This window comes from Gadus morhua, chromosome 9, assembly GCF_902167405.1.
Source record: "Gadus morhua chromosome 9, gadMor3.0, whole genome shotgun sequence".
Taxonomy (NCBI): Eukaryota; Metazoa; Chordata; class Actinopteri; order Gadiformes; family Gadidae; genus Gadus; species Gadus morhua.
The window spans coordinates 22042778-22066246 of record NC_044056.1 but is presented as its reverse complement, the minus strand read 5'-3'; the positions used below and the strand labels follow the sequence as shown (position 1 = coordinate 22066246).

Below are 23469 nucleotides of genomic sequence, written 5' to 3'. Positions count from 1 at the left end.
TTTGTATCTTTCTATTTTTCTTTCCTTATTAGTCATTTCTCTCCGTATCAAATGCCAACTTTTTAGATTCATAAAGCATTCTCAGTTAGGGTCATACAGTTAAGTGTCATGATATACTTTCATACATATTAACATGTACAAATCATAGATGCATACACTCGGCTGGACTTCAAATAACTGGCTGAAAGAAAAACGACACTGTACAATGTAGAATTATCAAATAACTATAACAAAAATCTAAACTTTACTTACCAACAAGCCTCTTTCAAAACTAGCATGGCCAAAGATGTGCCTCTCAGGTCTGTTTCCTCGTTTAATAACGGTTCGTAGATTAAGTCATCCCATGTCCATCTGCCTCCACAGTGCTTATGTAATGGGATCTAGACAAAGTTGCCATTTTGTGTGTGTGTGTGTGTGTGTGTGTGTGTGTGTGTGTGTGTGTGTGTGTGTGTGTGTGTGTGTGTGTGTGTGTGTGTGTGTGTGTGTGTGTGTGTGTGTGTGTGTGTGTGTGTGTGTGTGTTGTCGCTGCATTTCTGCTACCCTATACAAAGGCAAGGTCAATGGATGCAGAACGACTACAGTAGAGAGCAGAGGAGGGTTCTAGCACCAGGCAGTCATGACACAGCTCTGCCAGACTCCTCTTCCTCCTCCACCTCCTCCTCCTTCTCCTCCTCCCCCTCCTTCTCCTCCACCTCTTCCTCATCGTCGTCCTCCTCCTCCACCTACTCCTTCTTCTTCCTCCTCCTCATCCTCCTCCTCCCCCTTCCTCTCCTCCTCCTCCACCACCTCCTCCTTCATCTTCTCTTCCTCCTGCTCCTCCTCCTCCACCTACTCCTTCTTCTTCCTCCTCCCCCTCCTCATCCTTCTCTTCCCCCTTCTTCTCCTCCTCATCCTCCTTCTCCCCCTTCATCTTCTCTTCCTCCTGCTCCTCCTCCTCCTTCACCTTCTCAACGTCCAGCTCCTCCCCCAACTCCTCCTCCACCTCCCCTCCATCCCCTCTTCCTCCTCCACCTCCTCTTCCACCACCTCCTCCTCCTCCTTCTCCACCTCCCCTCCATCCCCTCTTCCTCCTTCACCTCCTCCTCCTCCTCCTCTCCCTCCTCTACCTCCTCCTCTGCCTCCTCCCTCTCCTCCTCTTCCTCCTCTTCTTCCTCCTCCTCCTCCAACCCCCCCCCCCTCCTCCTCAGATGGACACGGGGCAGGTGATGATGCGGTCCTCCAGCATCACGCTGAGCACGAGGAACACCAGGTAGAGCAGGAACATGGTGGCCCCCAGGGTCTTGTTCATCTTCCAATTGCAGCAGGCGATGGAGATGATGACGAAGAGCAGCATGAGGAAGAGGAGGATGATGGCACAGAAAAGCCCGTTGCTGCTCACCTTCACCGGGACGAAGCCGTGTGTGATGGAGTACAGGAGCCAGGGGATTGGGAGACTGTAAAGGGGGGGGGGGGCACACAATAAGACACACAAAATGAACACAATTAAGTGTAAATGCATCCGTGTGAATGATCTTCCTAACCGATCCCACTTTCCCTTTTTCTACCTCCCTCAATCTATCTGCTATTTAGCGCACACTTTTGCCGAAGCAACTGATGTCAATTCAGATACAGCTAATATACTGTAAGGCGGTTTAGCGCAGGTGTCGGGTTAGCATCTTGCTCAAGGATGCCCGCAGGTAGACTATGGAGATTGGGGTTCTAACCCAGAACCTTTGTACTCGGAGACAAACCGCCTACAACCACTTTAGGTGATCCTGTCCCTGAAGTGCTACAGAGACTCACCCCACAGTGATGTCAAAGATGTTGCTGCCCACTGAGCTTGAGACAGCCATGTCCCCCAAACCTTTCCGGGCCACGATCACGCTGGTGATGAGGTCAGGGATGGAGGTCCCCGCCGCCAGGATGGTCAGCCCCATGATCTCCTCAGAGATGCCGATGGTTTCACCCACCTACGAGTCGAAATTCACATGAGGTCACATCAGAGAGAGAGTCCTGACTGCAGAATCAGCAGATAAATAATCAAAATACTTTCTCTTTCTGGTTTTGGACACAGTGTTAGAAGTAATGACCGGAGGAACCACTGTCTGTAATCTTGTTATCTATGCTATCCTACCGAATCCATTTTATGTAGAAAGGTTTCACACAAATCCAATATATTGTGTTCCTAAATTACTGAGAATGTTTCTCTACATGGTCCTATCTGAGTGTGTTTTTCTGGGAGAAGAGGGAACATCTCAATGGTTGACATGAACATATACAGTGTATTCCCCAAGGAAAGTTCACCTGATGGGCCCACCAAACCATGAGGTAGGAGAAGACACCAATCCACAGGATCGAGGCCAGGAAGGTCATTGCAAAGTATTTTTTGTATGCCTGAGAGCGAAGGGGGGGTGGTACACACAGCATAAGATAATTTTCTGATACAGAAAAGCAAAACTGTAGAAGTGGTCTTCTGTCTGCTCTGCACATGGGCTTACTGGGTCGCGGACGTCAGGAATGGTCAGCCACAGTGGGAAGACGATGGGCAGCAGGAACAGGAAGGTAGCTTGCTTTCGTCTGTTGTCCGGCCACTCTAAGGACAGAGGCTCCTCCATTTCCTCCTCTTCCTCCTCCTCTTCGCTGACCTCGCTTTCGCTCAAATCGCTTTCCTCCGAACTCTCCTCATCGCTGAGATCCTCATCGCTGCCAGAGTGTCGTGACCCGCCCGAGCCCTTGTCCCCTGCTGGCACGTCCTCCTAGAGCGGGGAAGGAGGTTTACACAACCTGTCAACCGGAAGGCAGAGACATTTGGCATTTTTTCCACACATGGCTCTGCGTCTTTCTATGGCCTTCCAGTTTACAGGGCCATAGAAAGAAGCAGAGACATATATTGACCATACAGCTGGTATGGATTTCTACAGCTTTCCAATATAAAGGTTGTAAAACCCTATAAACTGGAAGGCCGAGGCATATGATCCACACCCCGAAGGAGTGACCATAACATAAGCAGGAGTGGTTAAACGTTGCTGTACTTTAATCGCTGGGCATGTTTGGTCTTAGGTTGTATAGGTGTTGTCCAGGTTGGCCTCTTACATAAGCAGGTATTAAAAGATGGATTTTTTGGGAGGATCTCCAGGGCAACTACCTTCTTGTTTTCCTGCGGTTCAGCCTTCTCGGTCTCCTTGGCTGGAGCAGGCTCTGGCTCTTTGGGTTGCTCAGGCTTGCTTCCTTCATCTAGAAACAATGTATACATATAGTGATGAGAGTCATATATTTTTAATGTCAGGTACCGTCTGAAGCATTAGGTTGGGGTGAGGGATCGGTATACTTGCTGACCGAAGGGCTATTGACTTTAAATCAAATATGAAACAACATCCACATAAATACTGGTACCGAAGTTGCAAAAGAGGGCTATAGTGCAGACTGCTGGCAGAACAGACTTCCTGCAGTCCTCTGTTAGGCTTTATTTAGCATCAGCTTGAGTGTAATATTACATATTGTGTTTCACTGGCTGGCATGTTCAACATGTGCAATTAGACCTCATTAGTTTCTGGCTTAGCCTGTGGGCTGCTAACAGATATTTTATGCTGATTGAATTTAGAGAGTCGGTCAGAGTTCATGTTAGCCCTTTTAAGGGATTTATTATATTGTCCTCTGGCAATTTAGCAGTCAAGTGAGAAATGAAATGCACTGCAATGATTTACCTTTAGTTTTAGATTGCTTAAACCCTCTGACTACATTGCTTAGGGTCTCAGTCTTTTCCTTAAACTTTCCTACAAAGGACAACACAAACTACATGAAATATGCTTCCAGATTACAAATACAGGTCTTGTGAAGCAAATATGCAACAATAGAGCAAGGGTTGATTTGACCATAATTAGATTGCATATAGTGGTATGCAAATTGTCCATCAAAATATAATAAAAATAAATAAATAAAGTCCTAAGATAAAGAAACTATAGTGCAGCAAATTAGTCTCAGCAGTAAAGTCTTGGTAGTAAACGAGTGATGGGTGTTTTAAAGGGATTGGTTTGTTTCAAAGCACAGAGCGCTGCCTGTGATCCAGATGGACACATTGAAAAGCTGATTACTCTGCTGAGCATACTGCAGCCCTGGAGCCTGAGAGCCGACCTTCCCCCCACAGAGAGGGCCACGGGAGACTGTATTACCGACTGTCTATGTGGTCTGGCCTGGCATAAAACTCACTTCCATTTGTAGAGGAATCCCACTAACCCTAACCCTTAGCATAGTGTTATACTTTTGCAACCAATGTCATGCATAATGAACACCATTTGTTTGTTGTATAGTTGGTATGGTTTGTGATGACTAAAACACAGTTCATTTCACATCTGCTGGAAGCCCTTTTTGTATCTGTGTTCAAATAATGTACAGATTGTAGAAAGTAAAGTATGACAGTATAAGTACAGATACACATGTATAGATTGCAGCTGACATTAATCTGATGAGTATCCATCTAGATGCATTGCTGCCTTTAAGTTTGATCACATTGCTAATCCACCGCACTGGGAGAAGCACAACACCATGATGAGACTGTTTCTGTAACCACGGTCACAGGTGTTCTGGAAGACACGTACCCTGTCCTAGGGGGTCCAGCGTGTGGATCATGAGCTGGAAGATGCTGTTCCTCATGGTGCTGTTGTGCAGGGAGGCGGAGCTTCCACCGCGCTGGAGGGAGGGTCTCAGCTGGCCAGAGAGGAGGACGGAAACAGTGGTTACAAGGTATCAGGGTGCTCTATATTATGGATGATATGCGGCTTTAGTGGGTTGGTCATTAGTTGAACTCTACCTTCAACCATTGTTTTCCCTCTTTGATAGGAGGCACATTGTCTTCTTCTTCTCCAAGATCCTGTATGAGACATAGTAGTACCAGGATTTGACGTATAGATCAGTACTACAATGTGTGCTAACAGCTCAACTGATTCTGGTTTGTTTTGATATCTTTAAATGATCTAAAGGACATACCCTACCTTAAAAAAATGCAATCTAAAGTTACCTACAGTTTCTTTACACTACAAGAGACAAGATTGAATACATCTTGAATACAGCTGCCATGAAACCAAAGTAATTTCAATGTGTCCTTCAATTTAAAAGCCATTCTTATTCAGAGTGACTCATACCTTGTCAGGCTCCTTCACTGCAAGGATCTGAACAATGTTCTTATGCTTGTGGAGCTGGGACTTAAAGGCCCGCTCCAGCTCCACATTGTACTTCATGAAGCACACGTAGAGTGTGTATCCGGCCAGCAGCGTGGCGCTCTCCCACCACATGATGAAGTTGTCCAGGAAGAAGATGATGAGCAGGAAGAGGCCCAGGATGTAGAAGGACACGTCCCGGAAGAGGGGCCACCAGGTCAGATGCAGCATCTCCTTGGAGACCAGCGCACACATTCCGATAACAAATAGGATGTTGAACACGGCCGAGCCCACGATGGTGCCGATGCCCACGTTGCTGTGCGCTATGAAGACCCCTATCAGGGACGTGAAGAGCTCAGGGGCCGAGCCCCCGGCGGCCATGAAGGTGGCCCCGGCCACGTCGTCCGAGATGGCCAGCTGGTCCGTGATTACGCCCAGGGCGGGAACGAAGAACTCGTCGCACACGACGGCGAGGGAAACGAACATGTACATCATGCCGAAGATGTGGAGCAGCACCCAGCCCCTCCTCCGGTCCTCCACGGTGAAGATGTCCGGCGGGTACTCCCCCATCATCGGGGGGGCTTCACCAGGGGGAGAGGGTGAGGTTGTGATCCCCGGAGGGGGCGTTGGCGTGGCGATGGGGGTCCCCTCTGGGGCCACCGGCTCCACCGGCTCCGACACTGGCACCACTGGCGCCACGTAAATGCAGTGCACGACCTTGTGATTGGTCGTTACTATGGGAGGGGCTTCGGTGGAGGTCGTCGTGGCGTTTAAAGCCATGCGATGCGTCACGGGCCGCAACCCCGGTGTGGTCGGGTCGGTGAGCTCCAGGGGCGTGGTCGCCGTGGCGGGTTCCTCCATGCCCGGGGTCTGGCTGGTGCGCTCGTCCACCTCCTCCAGGGTGGAGCCCTCAACCGCGGGGTACTCCCCCGTCTGAGGCAGGCGCCAGGGCTCAGACAGCCGGGCGCTGATGGTCAGCTGGTACAGGGTGCAGAGGAAGACCCCGCTGAGCAGGAAGAGGACGCGGCTCAGGTGAAGTCGCTTCCGTCGTGTGCAACGCATCGTGCTCCAGACGGGTGGCGGCGCGGTTGCTTATGACAAACCTATGGGCATTAAAAGGCATAAAGGTCCACAGGTCCAGTAACCTCCCCCAAGGCCCAGGGGGCGACTAATCTGAAAGCTCCGGCGATGGGATTCATCTCTCGTCTTCGATCGATTGAAAGCCCGGGCTGATACGAGTTAAAGCATAGAAAATGATCAGAAAACATGTTGATCAATGAACCAGAGCATATCTAACAATGAGTTATATAAACTATACCTGAAACATTTTTTCTGAAATATCAAATGATAAAATACATCAATAAATGTGGCAGGGGCCACAAGCTTACCTTGACATTAATTGTTTTGCCATATCAGCAATGCAAAGCCTTGATAAGCAGGTAATAATATACACAGCTGGGTATACTGGGAAAAACAAGCGTCCAAATGGTAACCAGTGGCCAGAGCGTTATGTAGGACGCACTGCGGGACAAGTCTCCACAATGGATTACCATAATACATAATACCTGAAGTGTTTTAAGAGGCTTATGTGCATTGTCTCACTCTCACTTTGTCTTGCCCCTCCCTATCCTAGTCATTAACATTATATAGTTTGATCATGCTCACTTAATTTGTGCTTTGGCATACATTGAATCAATATTGCCTATTATTGAGAGCAAATGTGTGTGCAAAGCCTATAACTCATACAGAACATTATCATTAATTTACATTAACGACGAAACATGGAAAATGTTTGTTGTCCATTGACGTCAACATACATAAATCCAAGCAATTTTTTTATGTACATGAAGATAACAATTTCAGCAAAAAATATGAGACAGTGATGTCAGTGAGAGTAATTAAATAGTTAGAAATGTGATCATTCATTACGACTCAAACAGGTTTTTTTTTTTTGTAATAAACACTGGTTGGACCGTTTACATTCATCCCTTGTTTCACACGGACGCAATAAGCGTTGCACATCACAAATGGTGGAGAAGACGATAGTATACGTGAAGCTTTGTCGCAATCATACTTTATAATTCATTTCTAAATTCAGAATTGAACTAAAGTCTTCATTAATATCAAGATATTTGTCTTTTGTTCTATACTAACTGCATAATGCAATCTAAAGGCGAACAGATTGGCTAGCCAGCGTTAGGATCACAACCTTCTCAGGCTCGTTCTTTTCGCAGCGAACCCAGCAGAAGGTGTTAGTTATTGTTATATGTTGTTGTATACGTTATTATGTACTAACGTTGTGAATGTGGTCCTCGTCTCATGTTTTTTTATTATGTGTTACAAATATCTCCCATCGTTTATCTTGTTTATATGTTATTTATACATGTTAACTCCTTCTGGGACATGCAGGCTGCAGAACACTTGTGAATAACATGATATATTATATTTAAGAAGCAATTCAAAATGCTACTCGTATAATATTTGTATATTAATCATAAATTCGTTTTTGTGTTAAGTTAAAGTACAACGCAGGTGTCTTTCTTGGGTCTTCACGATGCCCACCGTGGTGGTGATGGACGTGTCGCTGTCCATGACGCGGCCGGTGTCCCTGGAGAGCAGCGAGGAGTTCCAGAGGAAGAACCTGGCGGTCCACGGCCTAACCATGCTGTTCGAACACATGGCTGCCAACTACCGCTTGGAGTTCACCTCCCTGGTTGCCTTCTCATCTCTCTGGGAGCTGTTGGTGCCCTTCACACGGGACTATAACACGTTACAGGTATAGCACAGGCGCCAAGGTGCTCGAGGCTCTTCAGTTCTCATTTTGCCACAATATTGTAAATAAATTGTTTTTATTTGATTTCAAACTTTATCTGCTTTGAACGATCTACTTGCTGAGCAGGAGGCGCTGAGTAACCTGGAAGACTATGACAAAACATGCATTGAATCAGCGCTCAATGGAGTGAGCAACGTAGTCCAGCAGGAGTGGGGTAGTTCCTGTCCGTGTCAGGTATGTACAGGCCTTTATACTGCTTAAACCACCAGCCAAGATAAGCTTGTCGTAGTTGGTGTTTGACTGACTGGTGGTGGAAGTACTGTGTTGGTGGTCAGTGGGTGTGAGCTGTGCTGCGATGTTGTGCAGGTGGTGCTGGTGACGGATGGCTCTCTGGGTATTGGGAAGGGTTCCCTACGTCATTCCCTCCAAACACTGAAACAGCGCGCAGATGACAAAAAGTTCCCCCTTCCTTTTCCTTTTCCCACCAAGATGTTCATCATGTGTGTTGCCAACTCAGAGGAGGTATCCAGTCCGTCCATCGATTCTTCTCAGTCACGTTTCTTCTCGAATATGATAATTCTAAAATATAATTTTATTTTACTACTTTTACCACACTTCTACCTTTTGTCTACACAATTAATTGATAGTTCATTAATTCACGCCACATATTTCTTCCAAGATAATATTGACTTATAGTGACTGTAATTTACTAGGTTTAATAGTGTTGCTTCTTAGGTTAATGTGGTATGATGTATGTATGTTCTTCTTGTGTATATGATATGATGTATAATAATGTTATCTATTGTGCTGCCAGTTGCAGACAACTGATGCGATGGACAACTTGGAGGAGCTGTTGCGTCTGAGTGGCGGGGATGGGCAGATCTTTACTATGGAGGGGCAGCTGTGTCTGAAGAGTGTTCAGGCTATGTTTGGGTAAGACTATGTTTTTCATATTTTATGTTTGTTTGGATCCAGTTGTTTCCTTAAGCTATGTAATAAAATAAAGTAATTTAACCACCAGAAGGTCATTCGGACGCAGTCATTTGAAGAGTACCTTCACATGAGGAGAAAATGGACTTTTTTAGAGCCACAATAATGTGTATCCTGGATAGAGTGGTTCTAATACCGATACCAGTATCTTAAATGCCACTGATACTGCCTAAAATACAGTATCGGGTATCAGCGAGTACGCAAGTCCATTCGCCGATCCGATATCGTCACATTTTATGTTTGTTTGACTAGCTCATTTACGACACAGGCAAATAACATCACAAACGTGCAGTGTTACGCTGTGTTTGTTCATGGTCAGAGGTTTGGAGGACTGAATGGGTAACCTGTCATCCCTGACCTACGTGTGTTCGAGCTACCAAGTCCAAAAAACATGGATGCTCACGCTAAACTAATACAAATGTATTACTATAATTATAAATGATCAATGTCAATTATCTATTTTAGACAAACTAGACAAATCTTGATGAAAATAAATCTAGACAAACTCAATTTTAGAAGAAAGAATTAATTCTCTGTACATGTATTCACATTACAATTTTGTTCTTTAGAAGAGGCTTCTATTCAAAGTTTCTTAAAATAAGTACATTCCTGTCATCGTAAGAGAACCCTTCAATAAGAGCTAATGCTATTAGTAGTTACAATTCTAGATGCTGTATCGGTATATTCATACAGGCTTAGTAGTATACAGCTGTTAAAATGTATGTATGTGTGTGCGCGTGCCTGCTTGCAGGAGGCTCATAGACCAGGCGTACTCCCCCTTCCATGCGGTCCTGCACTGCGGCAACCTGTCCTCCGATGTGCAGGTGTTCCCTCGGCCAGAGCCTGTGGTAGTGGACGACGAGGTGGACCCCATGCCCAGGGTGGTCAACACAGGTAGCCAGTCCTTTGGCAGCAGGCGTATATATGTTCACATCAAGATTACAAAGATTACAACAGATTTTCCCCATTTGTCTTATTGCAGACTTGGAGATTGTGGGATTCATTGAGGTAGGGGACATTTCAAGCCCCCCTGTCACGTCCCGACACTTGGTTCTGCCCATCGCCGTGATCAAAGGTTTGCATTTCATGTTTTGGACCCCAGGGGAGGGTAGGTGTTAGGGGGTTCAACTCCCAGCCAGAGGTACTGGGTTTATCATTAGGCATCCTTGAGCAAGATGCCTTACCCCCATCCTGTGTATGAATGACCTGAATCTCAATGCACTGTGCGTCGCATCCGATAAAAGTGTCCGCTAAATTATGAAATAATAAATATAATATAATATAGTTATTGTCAGCGACCGCTGTAGAGAGCATCCCCTTGTGTGTTCCAAGCGGCTCTGTTTCTGGTGTTTCCAGAGGCGGAGGACGTCAGCACCGGTGCGGCGGAGGAGCCCGAGGAGGAGGTCTCCGCCAGTCAAATGGCGGGAAAGAGTCCCAACTTCTGTGTCCTTTTGCACGGCAGTTTGAAGGTGGAGGGCATGGTGGCACTGGTCCAGCTGGGGTGAGTGGCCTTAAAAACACCTTGTGAGGCCCTGGTCTGTCTGACTCATTAAGGGCACTTACGCAGTCCATGCCCTGGGGTCACATTACTTGAATTGAATATGCATATTCATTGGCCCACCTCCTTTTTATATGAATAATATTTCATATTTATATTCTTTAATCGATCTATTCTCTTCCTTTGTCTATAACCACCAGGATACTTATGCTATATTCTTATTATTCACCGTCTCTGGAATGCTGCTGGTGTTTTCTTTTATGATGCATATTTTTTGCTCATCATATATTTTGTCTCTTATCTGGGACTCTGCTTCATAATCTGTCTAACTACGTTCTGCTGCTTTGCATGTCACAGGGAAATTTGCTGTTCAGAAGGATCCTGTGTAAATACTTTGCGTATGAAAGAACGTTGACTTTGAACTCTAAGGCTACAGAGTAAACAAATCTCATGTTTCAGCCAGCCTTCCTTTCGGGGGTGGGCGGGATATGGGGTGGGGAGAGGAGCAGAGAGTCCTTCTTTCCTTTTGATTATATACACTTGCATTGGAACTGCTTTGAGCTCATGTTGAAAGGAATCTTCTCCCACCCGTTCCTGGTGTCACCAGGCCGGACTGGTATGGCATGCTGTACTCCCAGGCAGACAGCAAGAAGAAGTCCAACCTCATGATGTCTCTGTTTGAGCCCGGCCCGGAGCCTCTGCCCTGGCTGGGCAAGGTCGCCCATCTGGGGCCAATATCTGGTAATTCACCTCACCAACCAATTAGCCCCATTCATGTCAATGACTTTGCATCGTCAAAGCAGTAAGCCCATGCACGTCTACAACCCTCGGACAATGGTCGTTGATTATCTGCGTTGTTCTTCCAGAGGCGGCTGAGAACCCCTATGGGGAGGACGACAGCAAGAGTCCATTCCCAGTCCAACCCTCGATTAAACGAAGCTATGCTCAGAATGTGACGGTGTGGATCAAGGCTAGTGGATTACAGGTACATTGCCTCCATCTATTATACATGTGCATTTTTACATGGGTGCTCTTTTAATAAATATGAGTTTCCTTGTATAAATGGATTGTATTGGCTGTTCCTCAAGCATGTCACTCACATGTAGCATGCATCCTCCTCCACAGACTGACGTGCAGAAGATTCTGAGGAACGCCCGGAAGCTTCCAGAGAAGACCCAGACCTTCTATAAGGTGAACGCTCTTTAAACCCACCCTGCCGGTCGAGCAGGTTTTCCCTCGTTTTGGTAGTTAAGGAAGTGTTTCGTCTGTCCCCCAGGAGCTGAACCGCCTGCGGAAGGCCGCCCTGGCCTTCGGATTCCGGGAGCTTCTGAAGGGGGTGGGGGACCTGCTGGAGAGGGAGTGCACCCTGCTCCCGGACTCGGCCCACCCTGACGCCGCCTTCCAGCTCTCCCACGCTGCCAAGCAGCTCCGGCTGGCCAGCGCCGGGGACTCCCAGTACGCCGCCTTCGACCAGAACATTGCGCCCATGCACACCGACTTCTCTAGCTGAGTGGCAGCGTGATCCAGGGGCAGAATAAGACTTTGAAATGATCAGCTCCAAAATCTGCTGCCAAGTTCGAGGACAGCCCCTCCAGTATGGACTGAAACAACGTGGAAGTCAAGCAGATGGCTGTAAATATAGTACTTGTGTGGCCTGTTTGTGAATGTGCAAGACCATGGTTTGTTTAACAGTGGCATGTACATATTTTTCTACTGTTTATAGTACCTTTCATAACTACAATCTCCAAAAAGCTTGGGGATTTATTAATAAAATTGCCATTTGTTATTACTGTTTTAATGGATACTGAGTAGCTGACATTTCTAGGTTCAATAAATAATCGGCAATGGTACCATCAATGTATTAAAATATAAAATAAAAAGCTTGGTTTCGCTCAGAATGAAAATTAATTCACAGATCAAAGGGGGTTTACAAGAGTGAATAGAACTTAAAGACCATCACTTTTAGATAAAAATACCATGAAACTAAAACGCTATGCTGAGTAGTTCCATACATAAGGAATAATCAAATGAAAACCCAGCCACATACCAACAAATGATTACAAGGATTCCATAAATCTAGAAATATCTTTTAGAATTTCTTTTATATTGCTTGAGGAATTTCATTCACAAAATTACAAAATATAGGTTGTAATACAGTATAAAAAGTTAATACATTTTTTTAATAAGGGGACCCTCTCAATTAACTGCACGTCAAATACAAATCACGATCCAAGGACACTGGAAACATCACTATTCAGAAGCTTAAAATCTAACTTTTATATAAGAAACGAAAAATTGCACTGTGTGAAGTTGAATTCACACAGGGCAGACAGATGATTCTGAAATGTTGCTTCATCCTACTGAGCTTTCCTCTTGTTGGTGTGGAACCGCCTCTTCCTTTGCTTGTAGAGGTGTCGGAAGTTTACGGTCAACGCTGAAAATGGACCTTTGGTTAGAGTACATAACGCATTGGTTCAGTAAACCTGATGAGAAGGTTATTTTTTCAGACTCACCAAAGACCATCAGAACAAGGTAGATGTACAGGAAGTGGGAGAATCTGATCGACACGCCGATGGACTTTGTGAGATCAATGCTGAACAAGTTAGCCTCATCAAAGAGGGGGATGGACTGGACGACCGCCACAGCTGCAATTGTTGAGAATATATATATTTTCTATTATTATTTTCCAGTTGACTAAAAGGGGAAACACTTGGAATACGATGTATACACCTACCTTCAGCCAGGGCTCCTAGGGGGTACAAGGGTATCCATGCAGTGTACCTCAACCAGGTGAGGTCTTTCCACTCTGTGTTGAAACAGCCCAGCATGTAGAAAGGATACCTGGAGGAAATGGCAAAACGATTATCTACACTCAAAATGTATACAGAAAATGATATAATTCTGTGTTTAAGTGTTTGAGCCTAAACTATTGCACACCAAGTTGGTTTTAAGAGGATTCAATCCCTTTTCCATTCAATTCAACCTCAGATGAAAAAAAAAAAAAGCAAACGCCTAGACTCACCGAAATATCTCAATAGCGCTCCAAGGATAGAACACAAAGAAGACCACGGCTTTGTTATGCATCTCCTCCAAGCTCCCAATGATGATGAAGAGGATGAAATTCCTCCCAACCACCTGGAGCAGTAAATATTAGCTTATCGGCCGCCTAACGGCAACAGTTACAAGGTGTGTCGCTGCGAGATAAGGAAACCGGGCTACCTGGATTAAAGTAGGAACCACTCCTGTCTTGACCACTCCAAAAGCAGCGTTAACCACCTCAATGGCTGCCAGAGTCTGGCAGAAGAACATGACATCCGACATGGTGTGAAAGGTGTCGTACATAGAGTCTGGAAAGTGAGCAGCACAGAGCTGTGACGGGTTCAGTTCAAGATTTGAACAGCATCATCGATCTAACTATGGATTAAATCAATTAAATAAGTACAGACGTTTCAGGGGATTAAGATCCTAACCTTGGCCAAAGATGAAGAGCCGCACAGTCATGTTGATGAAGATCCAGGAGAAGCAGAGGAACTGGACCAGGTTATACAGGAACAGGAATATCGTCTTAATACTAGGACGCCCTGGAAACAATGGGATTAACTCATTTCATTAATTTAACAGTTCATCTATGAGTACACAAGCATAACCAAAAATATGTTTATTTAATTTAATAACTTTTACATAATCAGTCCTAAACAAACATCCGTTTGTTGTATGATTAATACTCACCATTCTCTTCTCTTCTGGACATCTTTACTCTTTTCTGTTTCTCCTCCTTTTGGAAGAAAGACATTAGGTTCTTAACTGGACATGGAATGTACAGCACACTCATTGTGAAATCTGTGTTACCCAGCTTCACTTGCTATAGACTCCAAGTCTATAGATAGACAGACAGATAAAATAGATTGATAAAACTTTATTAATCCCCCCGGAGGGGAAATTCCTTTGTCACAGAACAGCAGCAGTGGAAGACACAGGATATAATATATATCGTTGGGGGCTCTTTACAATAAAATAAAAATACAAAGTGCTTAGGAAAACAAAAATAGATGCTAAGGTAAATGTTAAAGTAAGGACAAACAGAACAAACAGGGCAAACAGTATAAACCGTATACATTTTTAATTATAAAGCCTAGTGCCAGTATTTCACTATACCTTTATGTGCCCATACACAAGGTGTAAGCACGATTGTTCCTCTGAAACAGAATACAGCTTTTATGTTCACCTTCTCATGTATTTCCATCTCAGCATCAGACTCTTCCAGCCAGCGGTCGAAGTCCGGGGCCAGGAAGAGAGGCTTTTTCTCCTGAATGGTTAGCCTATCCCACCAGCCTCGCTGAGCTTTTTTTACTGTAATACTCACCTGCCTCTGTGTGGACTTGAAGCTCACCTACAATCATACATGTCATAAGATTATCATCAGAATACATTTCCACAGCATTACTGATACCATCAAGATGGACAGGGCTTGATCTTACCTCTGGGTTTACCGGCAACCGAAAAGCCAGACTGAACTGATAGTCATTTTGTCCCTTTGCGCCATGACCCTGTCCTTTAATCAAGTCAAAACAGGTATGAAATCCTTTGGTTTACTCCAGAACAATTCCCAACCACACGAAACACAAGGCCTCGATGACACCAGACACTCACCACTAAATTCTAGGACGTTTTCATGCATATGGACCTTCATATTCTGAAAAAGACAAAAACTTGTTAGATTTACATACTCTTGCTTTACAGCCGACCAACTACATAGCCTAACTATGCACTTAGGAGCTACTCCAGACTTGCCGCAAATGAATTTATATCAACATGGGATTATTTTTGTAAAAATAATAACAATAAAAAATAATAATTTATCTATATCTATATCTATATCTATATATATATATATATATTTATATCTACCCACCAGATGTCAAAAGGATTCATGCGCTGAATTCACATGAGATCGACCGTTCTAGTCGCATGTAGCTAGACTTTTTATAGGAAGTCATTTTATGGACCTTCATATTCGGACAAAGAACGCTACTACTAAAAGGCGCTCCTCGACACCAACCACAACTGAATCTTATATCAAAATGGGATCATTGTGAATTTTATTAAAAATATTTAACTATACGATCATGAGCTGAATTAACACGAGATCGACCGCTCTGGTCGCATGTATCTAGACTGTTTTATAGGAAGTAATCGGGTTTACCCTCACAGTTCAGTTCACAATGTAGTATAAAGCCATAAACTCATAGTACTGACGAGGTCGAGCTCAGCCCTGGTGGGTCAAGCGATCCTACCTGTGTGTCTATCAACTCTACCCGCAGATAAATGTCTTCATGGCGCTGTGCCCAGTATACATGGGGTGTGAGCAAGGACATTTTCATTATGTCCTTGTTATTCTCGTCAAACAGTCTTTGAGCCCCACTGACAGCATTAGCACTGAATTAGTAACCCGGCCAGTCAGAACATGACGTACGCATGCGCAGACTACGAGGTACTGCTTGCTGAGCGTTACGTCATTGGCTAGACGTCAGTGTTGCCGGAAACAGAGGACCAGGAAACACGAAAGAAAGACTGAATCCTTAGCACAGGATTCTTAGGCCTGGAAATACTTGGTTATTGAAGCAAACCGATATGTTCTGAAGTCGTCCTATCACTAATATGCAGACTGGGGTGTCCCCAAAATGTGATTTGTTGAACGGAAGTGGTACATTCCGTGTGCTTGTTGGGGTGACGGGTAGCGTCGCGGCTCTAAAACTGCCTCTTTTGGTCTCCCAACTTCTGGAATTACCAGGGGTAAGATGACGTTACACTCAATAAAAATAAGGTTTTATTGTTATATATAAATCCTTAAAGTGCATGAAACATTTTCTTCGTTCGTGCATTAATGTTAGTGACATAACATAACTGCACCGCTAGATGGCTCTAAATTAGAGCGGTTGAGAAATCTGCAAAAAGGTAAACCTTGGAGATCTCCTATCGAGATTCCTATAAACTGACTAGCATCTACTTGTGAAATATGACCCAGTGGACCGAATTGATCAACATGAAAGAGGGTGTAATGGGAAAATTATATTTTCACATTCTGTTTCTCTAACTACCATTTGTTCGTATGTGCCTGTTTTCTTGACCCCTCGGGAAGTCGAAAAGCCAGGACTCCAACTGATTAGGCATGACTAGGTCCCCCAATTATGACATCCTGGAGGTTCATCGATAGTTTACCTTCTGGTTAACCCATGCTATAGTTTTATTTAATGATTGTTTGTTATGCGTTGTATTATTGTTTGTTTGTTGTATGTTGTTTAATGTTTTATTACTTAAAGGATTTAGCCCTAATGTTATGTGTTCGGATGACTCTTTATTCTTAAACAGTTAAGACAGAAATGATTGACATGGTTAAAAAACATGGTGACATGGTCATATTATATCAAACCCTAGAAAGTTTGATATAATATGATCAAAAAATATTTTTTTTAAGCATATCATTACCTTTTGTTTCAATGCAGACATATTGTGATCAATGAAAGCTGACCAAACATTCTCCTGTTATTCATGGCTCCAGGTGGAGGTGCGAGTGGTTTCAACCGAGCATGCTCATCACTTCTATAACCCGGCGGAGATATCGGTTAAGGTCTACACAGACAAGGATGAGTGGGAGGTGAAGATAACTTTATTACATTCTCAATGGACATTTATTAGGGAGCAGATCTCATTACAACATAGGGGGAGAGACCACAACATGGAATTTTTACCAGAGCATTTTCTGGAGGGAACATAAATAATAACCTATATCAAATGATCTTCTGCTACAGACCCGCAGCCATTACTAGTAGCTCAAAATGTATCTTCATGAATCCCATTTGCACCATCACTATGCATATTTACCTATTTTACAGAGCCATACATCCACAAATGCCACTATGTCTATACAAAGGTTCAAACCACTGCTCAGGATACATAGGTGACATAAATAGAACCAGTAAAATGGGGCTATTTAGTATATATTCTTATTTCATTTCAGTAGTTGAGTCCCCTCCGTCCCCCCAGGATCTGCCCCCATGGTGGGTTGGATGAGGGGTCTGTTCTTACCATAATGACTTGCTCTCTATGATAGCTGTGGACGCAGCGCTCCGACCCTGTGCTGCACATCGAGCTCAGGCGCTGGGCAGACCTATTTGTGATCGCTCCACTAGATGCCAACACCCTTGGGAAAATTGCAAGTGGCATCTGTGACAATCTACTGGTAAGTCCCATGAGTCAGTGGTAAAGGTGAGTAGTATTTGGGAGTTTGAGAGTTTCCGGTCCCTGAACCGGAAGTGGTGGGGCCCCTGAACCGGAACTTATTGTCACCCAGTTCACCTCGTGGTCTGTCTGTCTGTCTGTCTGTCAGCAGACTTGCTGGTGCTACTCCAGGCCACATTTACAGGGAAGGGGTGACTTGGGTGACTTGTCTTCTCAATCTTTTCTCCACAATTATTATATTCATATAGCGTATAGGCATAATAAGAATTATATATTATCATTGATTGTACAGGTACATTTCTCCCATAACCTAACTCCAGGTCCGCAGACATCCCTGGTACCATAACAATAAGTGCCCCCAGTGTTCTCAACAGTTTACCCACACACCGAGGCCCCACAACTTCCGGTTAAGGGACCGGAAACACTCAACCTCCGAAATGCTCCTGAAAAAATATATTTACAGGAAGTTTTTCTAAATAACAACCAAGAAAACTAAAAGCAAATAAAATAACTTGTGACCAACCTCAAACATCATCCGCCACCAGCTACACAGTCCAGTTGGACTTGTAAGTGAACTGCCATTGGTTACCATTGGTTCATTAAATACTACTAAGGTATCATCAGACACCTGAAGGATGAAATAGATGGCGCCAATGTAAATGTCTAACTTTGATTTGGCAGACGTGTGTGGTGAGAGCGTGGGAGAGCTCCCGGCCTCTCCTCTTCTGTCCCGCCATGAACACGGCCATGTGGAACCACCCAATCACAGCCCGGCAAATAGCCAGCCTCAAAGACTTTGGATACGTGGAAATCCCTTGCATTGCCAAGAAACTGGTGTGTGGAGATGAAGGTTTGTTTGTTTGTGTGTGTGTGTGTGTGTGTGTTGCTATTCAAAAAGCTGATATCTTGTTTCCACAACATAAATTCACGTGATTTATACAATATGAATCAGTAAGGCTTGTTGTAGTTTGCGGCCACATTCCTTGTTCACTCTACCATGAAGCTAGTTGATGGCCGTTGACCGGGTCAGGGGTCAGCTCTCCCAGTCTCCCGCTCGGCTTCTCATGAATTACCGGCTTGTGTTTTATACTCAGTCAGCGTTGTTTGTTATACGGAAATAGCACTTAGTACGACATTTATGGAAGTGATTGAAAAAGGCCAGGCCCAACCAGGGGGGTTTAAACACACTCACATTCTCAGGACGTTCTCTGTAAAATGCGTAATGTGTAAACAACCAGAAACATTTGCTGGATCTGAAAGCTTGCTCACTCAGTCCCACTCACTCATTATTATAAATACAATTTATTATTATGCATTGCACCGATTTAGCCGGTTTCGGTAGACGGGATAAAACATTCCTTCTCAAATAGCTTGTTTATGAGTTGTTGGTTTAAGACTGTAAGGAATTGTCCATAAATTAGACAATTGTCATTTGAATCCATTGAAAGAGACAGCAACCCTTCATCGGAGTCACATCTTTTACTATCACACAAGCATCTGGTGGTATGAAGAGCAGTTCACTCGGGGGTTTTATGACCAGAAGTAAATTAATCTTGTTTCCTGTGTATGTCAATGAGGGATTTCCTGGTCACAACTTCCTTTTTTTCACCATCTTTATGGTACATCTGGTAATGTGGACCAGATATTGGTGTAACAGCCCAAGTGGGTATTGTATTGGGCTATATTATTCTTATCTTTATTGCTTAAGGGCACAGGGGCATGTCGAGACATGATCTATTGTCTGTAGAGACAGAGAGGTTTTGCATTTTATGATACATTTCATTTCCTGGTTAACGTCAGAGCAAGGAAGTAGGTATTTTGGTATCAAAGCCAACAAGCGAGTATGGGAGAAATTAACCATTACTTTTTATGTTAACTATGAGTATTATCAGGCCTATATATCATATAGATACATTAATAGTGGAAAGCAGCTAAATCACCTCTGAATTCATAGGAAAGACTCGGCACGGCGCTAGAGAGTATAAGGCGTACTGACGTCAACCTAATGTTTAGATTAGATTAGTTGCGGATGTTAACCAAATGTTTAAATTAGATTAGCTGCGGATGTTGACCACATAATTAGTGTAATGTATGACTGACCGGCCTTACCATAGAAGGAGAATAATGCGTGCTGTGGGCGGGGATACCATATGGGAAATAGCTTGGTGAGTGAGAATAAAAAGACCGGGATCTTATGTTTGCAGTGCTTTGCAGACTACTCTGCCTTGTTGTTGCTTGTTCAACAATAAGTCTTATGTCATACTTGCTCCAGACTCTTCGATTCCTCATGCTCTCTTAGTTAGTTTAAGTGATAGAATTTGGTTATTTTGCACCACACGAGTACCTGCAGGGTAAACATGTGAGGCGGATGAGCTCAGGATCAAGTTGCATAGCGTGGTAATCCTCCTCATGTTGTGGTCGTTCCTCTTCCACCCATAACCCCAAAACCTCTAAAGATCTTTGAGACTGCCCTGTAAAGTAGGCCAGTAGGTACAGTAGTAGTAGTTTGTTCTCAGTAGGTAGTTTCCAGTCTTTTGGGGCTAACGGAAACATTACCAAGGTATGTATTGATAAATGTCACACTATTTCACCAACAGCAGATTGACAGAAGGTCACATGAATACAGGCTTATAGAAATCTGACAGAAAGCTGCATTATTTGTCAAAATATGTGTTGTAATAAAGCAATAACTTTAAAATAATTCATAAATAAAATGGCGCATATGCATCATAAATATAAATTGTAGCAGTTATATTGTAAGCATGAACTATTTTCAAAACTTCCCCAGCTCACTATAATTGCCGTAACTGGTGACAGTAACCTGTGCTACTTGAATACCAGCAAACTTCCCAGCACAACAGCGTTGTGCAACGCCACGCCTTGCTGCACCGGTCGGAACAACAACTTCCACCAGTTTCCTGTTCACTGAAGGCATTGAGTCAGAGCCATGTATAGTTCAATAGTTGAAATCGGCCTCATACATGACATCAGAATTGACCTGCTACCATGCAGGAGGCCGGGTTGGTATTTACAGTTTGTAAAAAGAATCCAGCATAATTTTCTGCATAATGAAAGGGTCCTTTGCACTGTCTGCATACCGAAGTAGGATACATCGTCGACACATAATGAGTCAAGCAGACTCCTTATTACTCCCTGGTTGATACCCATTGGTACCTGAAGGATGTCTGAGATTGTCTCTGAAGACCATAAGCAGTGACGTCTTAGGCCTTGTGCAGGCCTCCTGTGGCTTTCCCGTGTTTTTCTCCTTCCCAAATCAGAAGAGTCTTAAGTAACTCTCCAGCGACACTTATCCGTTGTCACCCTCCATTCAGTCCGTGGCTTTGCAGCATCTGGACTCCCATCGGGAGTCCCATCGGGAGTCCAGATGCAGGTTCAGTAGTGAGGAGGCCGCTGGCCAAACAAGTCATTGAAATTGTCTGATATTGTTTATTTTATTGCAGGTCTGGGAGCCATGGCAGAGTTGTCAACTGTTATAAATGTTGTGAAACAGTACCTTCAGAAGTCTGAGTCGTCTCGCCCCACATGAAAGTGATATATCCTGTATGAGGAGTCCAAAGAGCGGTACCTAATAAATTTGTGTCTCGTATCTCATTCTGCTCTCTTATCTTGAGTACTAAATCTTTTTTGATTCACAGTGAATCTCTTTATTAGTCTGAATATAAAAGTGTTGATTGATGGTTGTTTTTTATTTGATAACTATATTGTCATAAACTGACTTCCATTATAATAATCCTAGATGTTTACACTGTATTCTTTAGTCGGAAAGTGTTCCTATTTTTATGGTATAAGATTTCAGCTTGTGACAGATGTCAATCATGTACTTGATATGCTTAGGGTTTACTATGCGGTAAACATGAAGAGAATTTGTAGGATTGCAATTCATTTTCGCCATGCAGATTGCATGGTTTTAATGTTAACTCACACTAATAAATATTAAACTAATCTGAAAAAAATCAAATCTAAGATGAGGATATGGTACTCATAGGACCTGGCTGTGAAACAGATCACCAGGGTGTGAATCTATGTGTTCATATCTTTTCAGGTATAGATACCCCTTGTGTAGGAGGGGACAGTGTTCAGTCCTGCTCTGCCGTCTTTAGAGTCCGGCTGTAGCCGGAACTGCTTGAGCTGCAAATCTACCTGATGCTGCGACTTCTTGGCCTGTGTCTGCACCCTCATCCCGACTGAGCTCAATAATCTAATTTTAAGTGTATTATTTACACACGACGGGGCCCCTGTTCTCAACCAGACGATTTATTTGGAATGCAAATAACCACAGAGTCTTGTCCCCTGAGCTCTGACTTGTCTGCCTGCCATTGGCTGCTGTGAGCCTCCATTGTGTTTTACATCATGGCCTTGTGGATGATGTGGAGGAACAGGGCGAGTGAAGGTGCATCACATGATGTGCTGCTCGGCTCTGCACACCTGGTCCTCAGGGAGGGCCTTTGCGGAAGCATTTCATGGCTACCTACAAATGAACATTGTTTTAGTTTACAACTAGCTATGTGCTAGCTATGTGCTATCTTTGACACAGACTGTGTCAAAGATTAAAGTAGTGATACACCAGGTGGTTTGTAGAACAGACATGGGAGTGTTGATTCGGATAAGGACAGTTTGATCCAAATGGAAAGGGCTGATTTAAGTAAAATATTTACACAGTAAGCTTTACTTATCTAGTTCTAATAAAATGAAGGAAATAAAAAATAGGATCAACGTATATGACTGCGCCTGTGTGTGTGTGTGTGTGTGTGTGTGTGTGTGTGTGTGTGTGTGTGTGTCTGTGTCTGTGTCTGTGTGTGTGTGTCTGTGTGTGTCAATATTTGTTTACAGGTGCACAGGTGCGAGCTTGGTCTGATGTAACGCAAACATGTCACTCGCTGCAGCCTCCGGGAGCCCGCAGCGGTGTTTCATCAGAAAGTACATCCTGGGAGATCACCCAACCTGGGCCCGCCTGGCCTCAAGGCACATGATTACCTCTGGCTCCCTCTCGGGTGGTAAACAGTTCAGCCGCTCCCTCGGGAACAGGTGGAAGTTATTTGATTCAGGCGCCTTTCTCCCCATCTCTCCAACGGAAGAGGATTAGGGCCACATGTGATTATTTATTTTTTGTGTTCTAACTTTAAATTAAGAAGAAAAAGTTCTCATTAAAATTACAGAATTCTGCCTTTATTCTCAGAATCCTTACTTTAAAGTCAGAACTACTAAAACAACATGATCCAAAACTAGAATAATGATGGAATGATTGATTAAACTTACAAGGGTCTGATTAGAACAGGTTTCATTGCAGATCCCTGGTGCTAACAAAGAATCTTCGCATCTGTCTAAAGTTTGCACCTTGTAGGAGCACACTAAGATCCCAGAAAAGTCAATATTGGAGCTGCTTATGATTAACCGTTTCCAGGCGTTCTGATCTCAAGTATCATCAGCCCTTTATTTCAATCCTGGTTCTCATTGGTTCTATAAACTATTCCGGTAGAAATCCATCAGAGGTCATGGTTTATAGGATGCCAAGAGCGATGTAACTATTATTTGAATAGCTAGTACATTTCAGTGAATATCGTTGCCTGTGTGCAAATTCACTTTTTTTATTACATCTCTCAGCAAGTAAACATACAAATGAATGTTGGGAATACATTTGATTTTATAGGTCGGTTCTGACATTATGAGGCAAACACTGCATGTTTGTGAATTCAAGATAATTGAGCGCTCAGGTAATTGCATGACATTTTTTATTATCCTAACTTTTTTATCATCATAACGTCAATTTAGCTTTTCATTCATTTATTTCGTTTTGAATGTTGCTGTGAGTGTATGCC

The 23469-nt window shown here is 43.8% G+C and overlaps 4 protein-coding genes across 8 annotated transcripts; 2 read left to right on the top strand and 2 right to left on the bottom strand.

Moving 5' to 3' along the window:
- Positions 1-1157: 1157 nt before the first annotated feature.
- slc24a1 (solute carrier family 24 member 1) lies at positions 1158-6661 on the bottom strand. Its single transcript, XM_030365147.1, has 9 exons — positions 6521-6661; positions 5118-6361; positions 4787-4846; positions 4575-4683; positions 3125-3213; positions 2478-2735; positions 2284-2373; positions 1783-1949; positions 1158-1433 (listed from the first exon to the last, which is right to left on the bottom strand). The coding sequence occupies exons 2-9, from the start codon at positions 6192-6194 to the stop codon at positions 1184-1186; spliced, it is 2100 nt and encodes a 699-aa protein (XP_030221007.1). The 5' UTR covers positions 6195-6361; positions 6521-6661; the 3' UTR covers positions 1158-1183.
- A 474-nt stretch (positions 6662-7135) lies between these two features.
- ints14 (integrator complex subunit 14) lies at positions 7136-12288 on the top strand. Its single transcript, XM_030366127.1, has 12 exons — positions 7136-7381; positions 7649-7908; positions 8032-8139; positions 8272-8427; positions 8720-8838; positions 9647-9789; positions 9878-9970; positions 10252-10396; positions 11001-11134; positions 11260-11378; positions 11519-11584; positions 11670-12288. The coding sequence occupies exons 2-12, from the start codon at positions 7687-7689 to the stop codon at positions 11901-11903; spliced, it is 1539 nt and encodes a 512-aa protein (XP_030221987.1). The 5' UTR covers positions 7136-7381; positions 7649-7686; the 3' UTR covers positions 11904-12288.
- Positions 12289-12470: 182 nt separating this feature from the next.
- Positions 12471-15861, bottom strand: hacd3 (3-hydroxyacyl-CoA dehydratase 3). Of its 2 annotated transcripts, none has more exons than XM_030366130.1 (11): positions 15688-15861; positions 15044-15086; positions 14872-14975; positions 14619-14783; positions 14123-14168; positions 13864-13974; positions 13613-13740; positions 13416-13528; positions 13128-13234; positions 12907-13038; positions 12471-12827 (listed from the first exon to the last, which is right to left on the bottom strand). In XM_030366130.1, exons 1-11 carry the CDS (start codon positions 15772-15774, stop codon positions 12751-12753), a joined length of 1113 nt encoding a protein of 370 aa, XP_030221990.1. In that variant the 5' UTR covers positions 15775-15861; the 3' UTR covers positions 12471-12750. The 2 variants fall into 2 exon arrangements, with proteins under 2 accessions (XP_030221990.1, XP_030221991.1); XM_030366131.1 differs by having other exon boundaries at positions 14872-14945.
- A 54-nt stretch (positions 15862-15915) lies between these two features.
- ppcdc (phosphopantothenoylcysteine decarboxylase) lies at positions 15916-22822 on the top strand. Of its 4 annotated transcripts, none has more exons than XM_030366134.1 (6): positions 15916-16186; positions 16953-17048; positions 17505-17633; positions 18314-18482; positions 21094-21214; positions 22484-22822. In XM_030366134.1, exons 1-5 carry the CDS (start codon positions 16052-16054, stop codon positions 21177-21179), a joined length of 615 nt encoding a protein of 204 aa, XP_030221994.1. In that variant the 5' UTR covers positions 15916-16051; the 3' UTR covers positions 21180-21214; positions 22484-22822. The 4 variants fall into 4 exon arrangements, with proteins under 4 accessions (XP_030221994.1, XP_030221995.1, XP_030221996.1 ...); XM_030366135.1 differs by lacking the exon at positions 22484-22822 and adding an exon at positions 21696-22370; XM_030366136.1 differs by lacking the exon at positions 22484-22822 and having other exon boundaries at positions 18314-18466; positions 21094-21244.
- Positions 22823-23469: the final 647 nt, after the last annotated feature.